Genomic DNA, 16,274 nt, shown 5'->3' on the forward strand with positions numbered 1-16,274 from the left:
TCTTTTTTTTAATCCATTCTCCTCTTAGAGTCACTTAGACTTATTCCATACCTACAGTTTATGTTCAAGAAAATGTAGTATCAAAATGAAGCAAACCTCCTAAGAGTACAAAGTACAGGGCTAAAATAATGAATTCCTCTAACCTGGATTAATAGACCAAAATTTTGGCTGTTTCAGAATGCACTGAAACTTCACTCATTAAGATCAGTGGCTCTCCTACATAAAATCACATACATCAGTCCCAAAATAGGGTAAATAGACAATTAAATCTCATTATATAATCAACTTTTAATTTGAAAGAAGACTGAAGGTTGATGACGGTTTTAAGAGTGACATTTAACTTCACTCTGAAGTTAAAAGTTGAGAGGGAAATATTTGCATACTGCATATACAAACCCACTGAATTCATTCTGTAACTTAATTTCTGTATAAACAGCACAAATTTTTGCAGTAGGAATGTTCTTTCTAAACAGCTTCAAACAATAACAAAATTTAAATGAGGTTTGAGGTACTAAGCCTTTCAGTGAGTATTTATCAGTACTACCAGTCACAAAGTATTTATTTCTGCAAATAATTACTATTTCTACATCAATATAATGCATTAATGTAGTCTCACTTTGTCTGGATCCTCCACCAAAGCACTTACAGTTCTCCTTTTTTACAGATGGTATCTTGCAGCTTCTTTCATTTAGAAAAATGAAGATTGTAAGTCAAAATGATGTCCATTTTAATTTCTGAAAATTTATTTGTATGAAGTCTTAAAAAGTTAAGTCAATACAACTAGGCAGAATTTTGACCGTGTGCTCAGCTGGCATCAAACCTGCACGGGTACACTGATTTGACCTGGCCAAAAATATGGCTTTTCAGTGCTTCCAAAAGCTCGCTGTGTATTTTCATACTCAGTTATTTATAGCTCAGGAATAAGCTTTCCAAATGCAAAATCTATAGCTAAAAAGATGATGGTTATTTTACTGTTGTTATAATCCTATTATGCAAGTCAGCACTGAGTAAGCTCATGGACTCAGGAAACATTTTTCCCCCATGTTTGGAGAAGTACTATTAAAAATTTCATCAGTTCCATCAAAGCAAAAATAATTTTTTCTTTCCAGATGAAGTTTTGCTCTGGTATCTACAAAAATGCCAATTTTTGGACCACTCTCTCAGTTTTTCTTTGGGTTTTAACATTTCAAAGTTCACATTTTACTGAAGCTTAAAATAAATATAATCTGAACCTGGAGAATACCTACACTATTTTATTTTGAAAAGGAAAACATTATCGCCATATTCCTCTGTAAAAATTGGAGTAGAGAGATTTACTGAGACTGACCAAGTTTTCTCAAGTGTTTGGCACAGCTTGGAGCCACCAGGTTTTGGCAGAAGCGTTTTTCTTCCACCAGGTTCCCAGGCAGCTGGATATGGCAGCAGCAGGAGCCAGGCTGCTCTGAGCAGTGGCCACGGGAGGGAGCAGCAGCAGAGCCTCAAACTCAGCAGTGCCACATCCTGGACTCGGAACACTGGACACTCACATCACAGTACCACAGTCTCTGTAGCACATCACTGACAGGGGCCACCCACCCGTGCCCTTCATCCCACTGCTTAATGTCCACCCAGCCAGGGAAATACACAACCTGGCTATGAGGCTATTAACAGAAATCAAAAATGCAAAAGCAAGAATATCTTGCTCATCCCCTTTGTATGTAATTTTTTGGGGATTTGGGTGGGTTTTTTTCTAATGTTAGGTCTTTTTTTTTCTGCAGTTTTAATTTTCCAGAAGTGCTGTGAATTTATGTGAGTATGAAAAGTAGCAGACACCTTTTCTGTAAGAAAACTACACCATATCTGTACTTACAGGTTATTGGAAGAAACAATGCCTTCACTTCTTAAATAGTGAGCACAGACCTACCACGAATGACCTCAGCCTCCCCTGCAGCAAACCAACCATGATGATTATGAGCTCACCCAGACCTTGTATAAAGCTATCTATCCAGAGATATATTTTCCAGAACACCACCTTGTCCCTTCATCACACCTCCAGGGTGTAGTTGTGAAGGGCTGCACGATTTTGATACTCCTTAATTACAGTTTGAAAAGGCAACAAAAGTTTGTTTGTAGGTCCGAACAGTCAAACTGAGAACGCATACCTGAGAAACACCCTATGGGAATACTTAAATAGTCTGTATTTAAGGAAGAAATGTAGCATTAATACAGATTTTCACATTTGAAGAAGATGTACATGGTCAAACATCAAAATGATAGCAGAGCTGGAGAAGGCCATAAAACTGGGAAGCTACTTCTTCTTACTCACTGGACAATGACACAAGGAACTTACCCTTTGGAATATTGAAGAACAATTTGTTGCGAACAGATTGTCCTCAAAGCCTCTTTGAAGCATCCCATGGGCAGTGTTCATATTAGGATTGCTGTACATGACTCTGTCCACAAATTTTTCTAAGTGCCACCTTATGACCTCAGTTACAAATGCCTGGTTTCCAGGACTTCAGTGGAAATAAATGACTGATAAAATTTATTTGTCTATTAGCAAATCTAGAAGGCAGTAGATACAAACCTGTTCATCCCCAAACCAACCTAGGACTACAGATAAACCAATTTAATAAAATGACAAGAACAAGAATTTTAAGTTCTAATCAGAGCTGTAACAACAAACCTATCTACGAACTGGGACAATTTGATCTTTTGACATCAACCTTTCCCATCTGAGCAAGAAAAACTCAGAAGAGTTTCAAGTCAAACTAATTTACATTTGTGAAGCAGTTTCTTATGCTGCTTTTATTTAAGTATGATGCAGAAACACTTAAAGACAGTCCAGTCTCCCAAACACACCAGAAGAACCAAATCAAAAAAGAGCATTATGTAGAAATGGCAGCAACTCAACAATCCATACAGTTCATGTCCTGGCTGAGGGGTCACTTCTTCAGGGAGGACAAATAGAAGGTTAATGTACTTCAACAACACTAAACTGTAAACTTCAACAACACTTCAACAACACTACTGTCACCAAGACTTGCACAAGTAAAGAAAATTATCTTCTCCACGCAGAAAATTCTGAGATGGCAGAAAACTTCTAGCACAGAGAGAATTGTTAGGACCTGGTAACGCCACCTGCATGGCCACAGCAGGAGACTAGCACTATTAAAACCAGTTTAATAGTTTACTTCCAAGGTATTTGGAAGTAAACAAGGACCTACCATCTATCTCAACAATTTCTGGAGACCCAGATGCCATGTGTGAAAAATGGAGTGATTTAGGTTGGCAAGGACTTCTGGAAGACAGCTGGTCTAATCCCTGCTCAAAGGTGGCCCAACTTCAAAATCTGGTCAGGCTGCTCAAGGCGCTGTTGAATGGACTTTTAGGTGTCTCCCTGAAGTCATCCTCTCTGGGCACCTATTTGAGCATTTGAACACTCTATTGTGAGGAACTTTTTGCGAATGTTAGTTGGAATCTTGTTCAAAACATCCTGGAAATAGCTGCTTTCTGCAAATGGATTTGTTACACAGCTGCTTGTATTTAATTTTCAAAGGCCAAACAGCATCAGCCTTTCAGAACAGGTGCATGCAGTAGCTAAAAGCCATGTCAGCAGACAAGAGGAACACTTTAATAAATTGAACATAACCTGCAATCCTACAAATAAAGAATGGTTTCAGGTTCTAAAGTTATCTTCCTGCAATTATCATGCTCCTAATGAATGCATTACAAATCCAATATCCCTATACTGGACTTGACAATAATGCCCTCAGATATTAATCTGTGAGTGAGTATATTTTTCTAGCAAGCTTTTGAAAAGTACAGTCATGTTCCTTAATTTCCTCTAGTTCTGAATTCAAATTTTACAGCAATACAGATATGGCAGCATATTTGTGTCTTGAACTTCCTTGGACAATAATTAATTTTTAATAATGAAGCTGCTGTATTCCACACTTAAAATAACTGAAATATAACGAGAACATTACTGGTAATCTGATTGTAATTGCACTGACTGGCCAGTTTTTATAAAATCAATGGGAGTTTTTAAGAATGCTAAATTGCTTGGATTGTTATTTTCAACTGTTGCAAAAATGGCTTAGCACACTGAACAGACTTCTAAAAAACTTTCTGTTTAAAATATTTATGTGCAAAGAACCAAAAAATGAGAGCATAATGTAATAACTGAATTGCCTCAAAATTTCTGTTTGATTGGTTCATGTGCAAGCTTTACATTACCTATTAGTCTGGTATTTAGTGAAACCTGTATTCTCTCTGCTTCCCTTTTAAAAACTTATTTATTTTTTCTACACTTGCATATTTTAAATGGTGCTGTAGCAACAGTCACTTTTATTCTGGGCATTTTTGGGGAATTAAATACTGGTTTGCATTCACAGACCAAAGCACATGCAAGGAATGTCACCGACCTCCAGGAAGTAATCAATTTTCATGAAATGCCCTGTGTTTTAACAGTTATTGCTTAAAAACATTTCTTTTGCAATGAATGGCCCCATATATTTTCACCAAGACACTTCAGAAATTGATATCCCACTAGGACTAAATTAAATTTTTTATTACTATCTAGCTCTATTACAACACTAATTGCTAGTTTTGAGATTGGTACAATCAATCATGCAATTTACATTCCTAGAAATTGTTTTAGATTGAGTATTTTTCCATTTTTTAAACTTTAACAAAGTACCTTCAAGGGTTAATAGTCTAAGTATTAACAGCTTGAGTACATTTACAAGAAAGCTTTTAAATATCACAAACGGAGAGCAGGTTTGTGCAGGTGTTATTTCCTGATTGACTAAAGCACATCTTAGCCTGTGTGGTGGCCATAGGAGCTAGTCCCATCCTTCCCTCCACCCTAGCCATTACAGCCCTGACACCTTCTTGGTGTTTATGGTTGTGCATTGTAGCCCACTGAATCAATCACCCTGTTGATCTAATTAAAGACAACAGGACAAAACAACCCCTTTGGAGCCAGTGTGAAGACAGACCAGTATTTTATGTCAAAATTTAGATAGATAGATAGATAGATATAAATGGATATACGCAGATAATTTACATTTTCAGTTTCAGGTAACAGTAAACCTGCTATCATACTGTTTGCTGAGCTAAATCTCTGTTAACCATGAAACTGTACAACCAGTGGCATATCCAGCTGTGACTTTTGTGTGGCCAACAGAAGAAGGGCGCATGCTTTGCTTAACAAAATAATAAAACAGATGTGTTAGCTTAAAGTGTGTGCATACAAGCCAGTAAGAATATTGTGTCATGGAATCTCCTTTGTAACATGTTAACTGCAGTTAGGCTCTGTTGCCACTAAGACTTCTAAGACAACTCTAAGGTCAAGAGTAATGATGTACGAGGTCACCAGAGTAATGGTTTTAATAGTGAGATAATGTGAATGTAATGTTTTACCAATTATATAAGATATCCCATGTAGCTATTATTGAATATATGATCACGTGTAGTTCATTAATTCAGCTGTATACTGAAGCTGTGAAGAGAGAAAATAATGCATTCGATGGTTTTATTTCAAGCCCCCTTCCCCAAGATGGACTCTCCTATCCATCATGTCATATCCCCACCAAATCATAAGAGTATTAAAAAACCTGCTTGAAAGTTTACTTGATTTTAATCAACAAAGAGCACTACCTTGCTTGTGTTCCTACACTAACTTCCACAAGCATGCTAACTACAAGCTGCTGTGCTACTGCTGAGGAGCAATCTCACTGCTCCCCCAGCCTCCTGAGGAGGGAAAGTAGAGAGAACGGTACTGATCTCTTCTCCCTGGTATCGAGAGACAGGACACGTGGGAGTGGCTCAAAGCTGTGCCACGGAGATTCAGATTGGACATTGGGAAGCATTTCTTTACTGAGCGAGTGGTCAAACACTGCAACAGGCTTCCTAGGGAGATGGTCAGTTCCCCAAGCCAAATTAAGAGGTATCTGGACAATGCTCTTAGTAACATAATTTACTTTTGGTCAGCGCTTAAGTGGTTGGGCAGCTGGACTAGATTATCACTGAAGGTCCCTTACAGCTGAACTATTCCATTCTAAAACTCCCTTGCCTCTGTCTAATTGAGAAGACATCAAGAGAGACCCAGCAAAAAGACTTGGAATATAGGATTACACGCAGCTGAATGATCTCATGTCTAAGGGCTTGCCCACTCCTCCCTCCCTTCACATTGTTCCCACACATTCTTCTTCTGGCCTTCCTACTCCTACCAATTTACCTTGCTCCAACTCCAGTAAGTGTCAGACCTTCTATGGGCCTCTTAAACTCACTGATGGAGCAGAAAAACCACCCAACTTCTTTAGCTGTGTTAGTTCTCTACCACATTAGGAAGTCAGAGTGAATGACAGAGGGCTCTGACAAGCTCCAGTGGGAACACATACCCCATCTGGCAGCCATGTGCTGTTGAATCACTTCCTATGTCACATGAAAGCACATATTTCTGGCTGCAGCACCACGAGCAGCTGAGCTAACCAAACAACTTCCCATCCCACTTCCTCCCTCCTGAAACCATCCTCTCAAGGACTATCCAGCAAGGACAAAGATGGTATTTAATCCCTTTGATCTTGGGATGAGGTAACTACACTGAAGTAATGAAATTAGCAAAGGGAAATCACTGGCTATGATACGGAATTTTGATATGGAATCTAATTAAAATCCGAGGATGAGCTCATGGAGATTCATCTATGCATAGCCACAGCAGTGACAAGAGCACCATAACTCAGCATGCACAAAGCTGGACTGGAAGCTGTGTTTTAGAAGTACTTCAGAAAACATTCCTCCATCACCATGGGCTTGTCTACATATACACCATGTTCCAGTTTCAGATGACAGTAATTCTACTATCATACTGTGCGCTGAGTTAAATGCAAGAAATTCTGGTTAGAAACATACAGGAACAAGAACACATCTCATGCATTTAAAATGACACATGAACTACCTCCACTAAGAGATCAACCACTGACAGATATATTTACCTCATATATGTCGTTCATCCAGACTGTTATACTTTGAAAACTCTTCAGATTTGTGATGTCATATACGAGAACAAAGCCTTGTGCACCACGGAAATAGCTGGTACTAAGTGTATGGAATCGTTCCTGGCCAGCAGTATCCCTGAAAGAAATTGTAACAAATCACACACACACAACCAAGCAAACAAAAAAGAGATGATCAAACTGCAGAATCGCCAAGAAAGATTATTTCACTTTAAGGAGTATTGTCCAAATTTTAAATTATGTACTCTTAACACGAAAGGAACAAAAAAAATAGGGATGAGAGAAAATCTGGATGCCAGATATAGCAGTAAAAGAAATACACTGGAAATCTATCCTGACTAATTCAGCCCTACTAGGGAAGCTAAGCCAGTGGCTGAAAACAGAGAGTAATGTCAAGCCCACCATTCCTTTTTTATATAAACAACTCAGGTGATTGAAAAAATCAGATGTCAGATGACATCCCCATATTCTGACAACCCCTTTGTAAACTGTGACACAAACAGCAACCTGGTTTAGGTGAAAGACAGGTTTTGGGAAAAAGCCATAAAATACAGACACAGAGATTCCTACACACAATGCCAAAACTTTAGGAAACAAACACAAATGGGATCCCTCAATCTGCCTCAGGAGACGTTGGCTACAAAGTACCACACCTGAAACGTTTCTACACTAACACACCAAGCAAGAAGAACAAATGAGATAAGCTCCAAGCTTTGGCCTAGTCCCAGAGACTTGACATCATTTGTGTAAGTGAAACCTGATGGGAAATAAGATAAATAAGGAAGGTGCACGCCCAGTGGAAGCAAAGTCAGATGACATGGGAAGAATACAGAGATGCTGTTTGCCACTGTAGGGAGAAAATTTGTCTGGCCAAAGCTACACTGGAGTTGAAGTTGCCAGAAACCTGGGAGACAGTAAAAAGTTTTTCCAATATATGAATGGCAAAAGGCAGTGTAGAAATAACATCAGCCCATTCCAGGATGAGGATGGTCACTTCACCAACAGGGACACAGACAAGGCAGAGGTGTTTAACAAATTCTTTGCCTCTGTCTTCAACATGGATGACAGACCAAGGGGTTCTCAGTGCCCTGAGCTGGAGGATCATGGCTGTGAGAATGATCAACTCCCAGTTGACCCTGAAATTGTGTGGGATCTGCTTCTCCAGCTGGATTCCTACAAATCTATGAGGACTAATGGGATTGATCTGAGGATTCTCAAAAAGGTGGCTGATGTCATTGCAAAGCCTTGCTCTGCTTTTGAGTAGTCTTGGGAGTCCTGAGAGGTCCCAGCTGAGTGGAAGCTGGGTAAAGTTGTCACAGTTTTCAGGAAGGGCAAGACCCTGCAAACTACAGGCCTATCAGTCTCACTTCAGTGCCCAGTAAAATAATGAAAAATATTATTCTGGGAGATAGTGAAAAACACCTGGAGGACAACACACTCATCGGTCACAGCCGGCACAACTTCATGAGGGCAAAGTCCTACTTGTTGAACATGATTTCCTTCTGTAACATGGTAATCCATCTAGTTGATCTAGGAAAGCCAATAGATATGATCTCGTTGAACTTCAGCAAAGCTTTTGATATTGTCTCTCACAGTACCTTCCAGATCAAATGTCCAGCACACAGCTGGATAACCATGGTGAGTGATGGGTGAGCAACTGGCTCACAGGTCAGGCACAAAGGGTTACATCAGCAGTGAATGGGGTGACATCAGGCTGGCATCCAGTCACTAATGGGGTTCTACAGGGCTCCATCCTCAGCCCAGCTCTCTTCAACATCTTCATTATCCACCTGGATGCAGGACTTGAAGTGATAATAAGTAAGTTTGCCAAAGATACTAAATTGGGAGGAGCTGCTGACTCCCTCCAGAGCAGAGAGGCCCTGCAGAGAGCGTTCCACAAATCAGAGGACTGGGCTGTCACCAACTGCGTGAAGTTTAACAAGGGCAAGTGCTGGATTCTGCACCTGGGACAGGGCAGTCCTGGTTGTGTGTACAGACTGGGGAATGAGATGTTCCTGGGGGGATCAGGCACAGCATGGCCAGCTGGACAAGGGAGGGGATTGTCCCGCTCTGCTCTGCACTGGGGCAGCCTCACCTCGAGTGCTGGGGGCAGGTCTGGATGCCACAGTATAAATAAGACATTAAGCTCTTAGAGATCCTCCAAAGGAGGCCCATGAGAACAGGGGAAGCCATACAAGGAGTGGCTGAGGTCACTTGGTTTGTTCAGCCTGGAGGAGACTGAAGGGAGACCTTTTTGCAGTCTACAGCTTCCTCAGAAGGGGAATCAGAGGGACAGACACTAATCTCTTCACTCTCAAGAACAGCGATAGGACTTGAGGACATGGCCTGAAGCTGAGTTGGGGGCAGGTAGGTTGGATATCAGGAAAAGGTTCTTCACCCAGAGGGTTTTTGGGCACTGGAACAGGCTCCCCAGGGAAGTGGTCACAGCACCAAGCCTGACAGAGTTCAAGAAGCGTTTGGATAATGTTCTCAGGTACATGGTGTCATTCTTGGTGTCCTGTGCAAGGCCAGAAGTCAGACTCAATGATCCTGATGGGTCCTTCCAACTCAGCACATTCTACGATTCTATGAATTACGCCTTAAGAAAGCTGTAAACAACCCTGTAATACTTTTGTGTTAAAGCCTGAGATGGAATAACTGCAGATCCAACACCGGTCAGATAATTCATGTACAGATTTACTCCTTGAGAAGTGAAATAGTGGTAAATAGAGATAATCTTCTGTATTAGATGTCTGGAGAGCCAGATGTCAGAAGCCCTACATACCCTTTAGAAAAACTAAACCAAACCAAAAAATAGTGTACATTCCCAAAGATTCATCTTACCAAAAGTCATTTCTCCTGGTGACCCTTTTGAACATACATTTGATGGGTAATGAAATGTAACATCTTCTTGCTTTGTCACTTTCCTCCATGTTCCTATATAATTAAATATACTTCATATGGATCATAGATCTGCATTTGTTTGTATGCTGCAAGTTTTATTGTTAAAGCAACCCAGTGAGAATCCTCTTTTTAACTTACATTAGTTACTGAAAAAAATGTACTCTCCTAGGCTAAATTCAAATTTTAAAATGACCTAGTAGGAGCACCTGCACACTATGAAGACACACAATTAAAAGTAGATGAGATTTTTCATGTCATAATGCAATTTAGTTGGCTTTCTTTGTGATACCAATTAAAACTTACCATATTTGAAGCTTCACTCTTGTATCATTAAACATTACTGGCTTTACTTTAAAATCAATGCCTAGAAGAAAAAAGGAAAACCTGTAACATTTCTCATAATAACATGGATTCCCTTTGAAGATTGTTTCTCAGCTCTAGTATCATGCAATTTCAAACAGAAAGTGAAAAGGAACAATACCATAGAAAGAATAACTAGCCAACCATATACATTCAAAATGGAAGATGCAAAAGGAAATTACTCAGTGCTGAACGCAACTGTGCGCCAATACATTGCACAAATACAATACAAAGCAATGCCAGTACCAAGCAAAGAAGGGGCAGGTCGAAGCAAAGGTGCAGATACTTGAACCTACAAGTAAGCATTACCATGGATCAGCAAGAGATGTGACAGCAGTTTCATGGCATGTGCACAATAGTACATTGTGCAAATATAGTGGGGATTTTCAAGACCATGGCAGATATTATTGGGAAAGTACAAATGCTTACAAAGCTGTCACATGTGCAACACAATTTTTCTGTCCTTATTTCCAAATCCCTAAAGAAAATATCCAGGGTTACATGAGCCCAAGTAGGAATTGGCTGTACTCATTAAATGCAAAGATCAACATACGTGGGATTTAATTCAAAATGAAGAGGGCTGGCTCTACAGCCTAAATCAGATCCAGAAAGCCAATGCTAAAAGCAAGTATTAAAATCAGTGCACAATGTTGTCTCTACATATCCTACAGATCTTTCCTCAAAGATTTTTTTTAATGATTTATAGTGTTTTCCTTTATTAAATCATCAAATTAGTACTTCAAATGTGCTGTATGATACCTAGATACCTAGCTGTTGAAATTCCAGTTTTAAAATTATAATCTGCCAGCTATCAGCTGCTATCTTAGGAGTGACATATTTTCACATAGTAAACCAGTTTCCCCTATTGCTTCATTGCTGAAGTTTGAAATACCGTTTGATAATTTCTCTGATTGCTTTTTTCCCCCCACTGAAAAACAATTAGGCTCTTCCTGTCAATTATAGTAAGTGAAGTTAAAGTAATGTGACAGCTGATGATACTATTTGGTCAAAATTCCATAAGAGCAAACTACAGCTACTTAAAATGACAGTGTCTTTTCCCTAGTAGTGTCATTTGAAATAACCAGACAGATTGAAAAATCACAAAAAATTTAAGTTAATACCACTGTTTGGATTTCTGTAAGAATGTGCCAAATTACTTTATCAAAGGAAAGCACCCATGGCAGCAAACCAAAAATGCAACAGAGGAAATGCTCCCTTCCTTTGTACTCACAGATGTATTGTGCACCAAATTTTAACAAGTACACTCTCACATGCACTTTCAATGCTATTAACATTTTTTGTGTGTATGTGGTAAGGGAGTTGAGGTGGATTTTAAAAATTATTATGATAACCATGTCCTTCACTTGATGAATTTTCATTGAAGCTTCAATGAAAAGGAAAGATGAAATAATATAATTGGTATCTGTAATTAATATTACACAAAGCTTCCTTGATGGAATTAATAATGTCAGAAGGAAATGTAATTTAAGTAAAATTTGCTCATGTAAGGTGAAATTCCAATGCAATGGAAAACATTTGTTCCTGAAATTCACATAGTTTTGTTTAATTATCTGTATCATTTTCTACAATTGATGTTGGAGCAGTTGAGAAGGACCGAGTATACACCGGGAGGCTGGAACGTCACTTCCATATGGTGCATTAGGAACACAGCGAAAAAATTATGTTCCAGACAGGGATTCCCAGAACTACAGGAAAAAGTTCTTAGTTGACATACCTTTTAATAATAAATTGCTATAAGCTCTTTTTAAAAAAAATTATTTGTAAAAAGGGAAGCAGAGTGCTGAATCAGACTAAAACTTAATCTAAATTAAAATCAGGCATATTGACTTCTTAAGTCAACTTCAAAATTTATTGACCTAAAAGGTCAATGAATGTTAGTGAAAAAAAGAAGTCAATATGTTCTGCATGCATGAATTGTTCATGTCTTTATATGAAATTTCCAGCAAACTTAGCAAATTGGAAAGACAGAAAAGAAAAATGAGATACACAATGCCAAAGACAGCTCACAGATTTCAGATACTTTTAGTCCTACCTGGTATACAACATGATCAACATAACAAAGCAAGCATTGATTACAGCTCTTGAGATAAATGTTATTGGAATGCAACAGCATGTACTTGCTTCTTTTAAGCTGTCAAATAAAACCAAGAAGGGGGATGCTGAGTGCAAGTTCCAATTCTGGTTGTTATTTCTGACTTTTACAGCCATGAAATTAATTTCTTTTCTTTATATTACAAAGAATAAATAATGCCCATATTAGGACTGAGGCACCTTAAAGACAGTTAGGTCTAAAAAGCATAAAAATACTCAGCCACGGGGTAATTCAGCTTTGAAATGGCCCTCTCTTCCCTCCCTTTGGCCCTCTGCAGAAGTCCTCTTCAAAGAGGCCTTTTGCAGCTGGCCTGGAAAATTACAGCACACTTTTCACCCAGAGCTGGTGGGTTCCTGATAGAAAATGCTCAAAAGCATATGTCTATCAGGAGCAAATGCAAGTTTGAGTAGCTTAGCAGGATGCAAGTGTGAAAGCATGGACAGAGGGTGGTGAATGCCCCGTGCAGGTTCTACCCAGCCCACTGCCCGTCATACAGCATCTTCAACTCCAGAAACAGGGAAGCAGTTCCTATCAGCTCCTGTGCCAAACTGGGCAAGACCCCAGTGAGATGTTGTGGGTTGAGTTTCCACTGTTACTCCTACCCATACACAACCCCTTCTAGTTGTTGGTGCATTACTTTCATCATTGAATCAACAGATTCTTTTCTGAACATGTCAAGAAATGTCTGAAGCAGAGCGGTATCTGAGCAGTCACAAGTACTGATAATTCCTGGTTTGCTAGGGATGTTTATTAGGAAAGTAAGAGTGACATGAAAACCCAGTTTTGTTTAAAAGAATTAGTTAAGAGTTGGGTTGCTACTGGTGTTGTTAACACAGGGCACACTTACCTTCACTATGGTTCATTTTTGTTGATTACTTCATTCCCTTCTAAAGTAAATCTCAGGGAATCTACACAGGCTTTTTAATCCTAATGTTGAAGTTGTACCACTTTCAACTATGACAGATTTGGGAGGACTCACAGCTCTTTAGAAATGTTTCTCACAGAAAACACGTGCTATGGGACCACAGCCACCATAATACAGCAAAATAACCTCACAGCCTGTGAGATCACAATTCTGTTCACTGGTATACAAGGAGGTTTTTTTGTTCATAAACCTTCTCTATGACCTTATATGCAATGTCATTGTTTAAACAAAAACATTTATTCTTTACAGTATATTCATAATACAATGCATCCACCTTATGATGTGTATAAGTTTAATTAGAAAACTATAACTGCTTATAACTTATCCAAAAGGAGGAAGGGCACTTAGCCTTGAGTATTTAACTGCTGCATTAAAAGCTTTCAATGAAAATTTAGTGTGGATGTATTTTCTGCATTTTCTCACAAAATACGTAATTTTAGAAAAGATCACTACTCCTGGAGCCTACTACAAAATGCTTGTTCAGTTTTTTCCCCCTGCAATAACACTAGGATATTTCGTAGTAACAAAAGTCTGTGATTCATGATGACATAGCAATGAGACTTTCAACAACCTTTTAACTTCTGTGCCCATGACCCTTTGCCATCAAGGAAGCATCACCGTGATGGCACATGATTTCCCTGAGTCAGGGAACTCAGGAAGTTGCAAGACTGCACCGCCAGGATAATCTTCCCTCCACTCAAATCACCATTTCAACTGGACAGGCAAGGTGAAAAATAACCTAACAGCACATGAGCATTTAATAGGCTGTACAACAGGAAGGTTTCATTTGACTGAGCTTGTATGAAACAGACATCCAGATAAAAACAGTTACTTGTTCTGATCGTGTCAGTTATCTGTTTGGCGGTGTTAATGAGGGAGAAGACATCACAAACACAGAACACTATATTGTGTCTCCTTTCTTTACACCACTAGGAGCCACAGCCTCCAGAGCACCCTCTCCATTGCAGCTATCTCCATGAAGAAGGAATCTTCCACTTCCAACATTACTCTTTTGGAAGACACCACTCATAATCCCACCTGTTTTCAAAGTCTAATACACGTGGTAAAATGGAATTAAATGGAACACAGTATTTCAGAAATAACTTTAAAAACACATTCAGGTAACAAATACCATGTTTGGATTATTTCTTTACATTTCAGATAAATATTTTTTTAAAAAGTTTTTAAATATCTCAATAATAGGTGTCACCAATAAAAATAAACGGATTAATCTTAGTCCATAAACTGCCATAAAAACTCTATTATCTTCACTATTCCTTGAAATAGTTCAAGTCACAACTTGGGAAATATATTCTTAATATCATCACCATATAAAAGTTTTTTGAGTCTGCAGTGGTCTGAATCAGGAGTAAAATAAATTATGTCTCAAAATAATAACTTCATGGTCAGGAATCTCAATGTAAAGCACATCAACAAAGCTGTTGTTTATTTTTATAGCCATTCTTTGGGCTTTCTTGCTAAGCCTGGCAACAAGTTGCCTATTATTAGGATCAATTTCCTGACTTTACTGTTAGTTGTGCTCTTCCCTCTTCGTCTGTGCTGGTTTCAGAAACTGCTTTGCAAGAAAGGGCAAGAAAAAAAAAGTAGTTAAAGTTCAGCCATTCTTATGTGGACAGGTCAAGTCATCTCAAGTACATTAAGTATTCCCTGGACCAACTACTGCCACAGCTACTGTCTGGTATTTAATTCTGTTATGCCAACTCCTCCCACACTGAAAGATGTGTAAAAGGACCATGCATATTCCAAATGCAGGAATACACAATTTCCTGACATAATTTAGTTTTCTCTTTAAAATAAAATAAAATAAAATAAAATAAAATAAAATAAAATAAAATATTCTAAAACTCTAAAATATTCACAAACTCGAAAAAATTTAAATTTCCGAATGAAAATTTGTAAAAATCTCCACAGCAAAATCTCCAAAAGCACCGCACTCACATAACATATTTTCATGCCAGAGACAAGGTTTTCAGCATGTGGACAGTCACCCTGCCACTCCCCGTGGCACTGCACTCCTGCAGCGCCAAGGCAGTGGGGAGTTCCCCATCACCCCACATCTGCAGTGTGTGCTGCCAGCGCAGAACTGCACGGTCTGGCAGGGTTAATTATTTCCATCATAGCAACAGCTCTGCTTTAATTGTCATGCACACCGCTAACTACAGTAGAAGATACCTTTATACCATTAAAATGATAAAGTTTAAGCCCTTTCTAGCCTGAAATATTGATGAACTGGGCATTTTACTGACATCTGACAACTCCTTGAGGTTGGTACCTGAAAGGAGGCTGTAGCCAGGTGGGGATCGGCCTCTTCTCCCAAGTGACACACACAAGTGACAGGACAAGAAGAATGAGAAGGTTTAGGCTGGACATTACAAAGAATTTCTTCCCAGAAAGGGTTATTAGACATTGGCATGGACTGCCCAAGGAGGCGGTGGAGTCACCCTGGAGGCGTTTAAGACTGGACACGGCACTTAGTGCATGGTCTGTTTGACATGGCCGTGTTTGGTCACAGGCTGGACTCGATGATCTCAGAGGTCATTTCCAACCTAGCTGATCTGGGATTCTGTATTGTTTTATCTGCACCTGCAGTGATGTATGGCAGCAGGGCTTCAGTAGGCAATAAGAAACAGTGAGAAACAAGTCTTCACAAGCTTACAACAGGAGTAGGTTCCCAACGCCCAGACGAACAGCAAGGACAGTGTAACAAGCCAGCACTTTGCAGAGGCTCCAGAGCCAGTGTGACATGTGTCCTGACACTCCGGCAGAGGTTTAAACTGCTGGACGCGGCTGCACACACGCTCAGCTCAGCGCAGGGAGGTCTGACATGGCCAGACCGGCGCTGTCAGCGCGGCACTGCCGGGCTGGGCGATGTCAGACCTCCCTGCGCTGAGCTGAGCGTGTGTGAGCCGCGGGCACCGGGGAGCGGAGGGAGAGGAGCGGCGGCCGGGGG

The 16,274-nt window shown here is 39.6% G+C and overlaps 1 protein-coding gene across 1 annotated transcript in view; it reads right to left on the reverse strand.

Annotated features, from left to right (window-relative positions):
- LOC108444973 (ras-related protein Rab-10-like) overlaps nt 1-16,274 on the reverse strand; it is a 41,970-nt gene that overhangs the window by 16,700 nt on the left and 8,996 nt on the right. Inside the window, exons 2-3 of the mRNA XM_017727411.1 lie at nt 10,209-10,269; nt 6,981-7,119 (exon numbers count right to left, since the gene is read on the reverse strand). Of these exons, the coding sequence (XP_017582900.1) occupies nt 6,981-7,119; nt 10,209-10,269 (200 nt within the window). The remainder of the gene's footprint in view (nt 1-6,980; nt 7,120-10,208; nt 10,270-16,274) is intronic.

Source organism: Corvus brachyrhynchos, unplaced genomic scaffold (assembly GCF_000691975.1).
Source record: "Corvus brachyrhynchos isolate BGI_N302 unplaced genomic scaffold, ASM69197v1 scaffold60, whole genome shotgun sequence".
In the NCBI taxonomy this organism is placed as follows: domain Eukaryota; kingdom Metazoa; phylum Chordata; class Aves; order Passeriformes; family Corvidae; genus Corvus; species Corvus brachyrhynchos.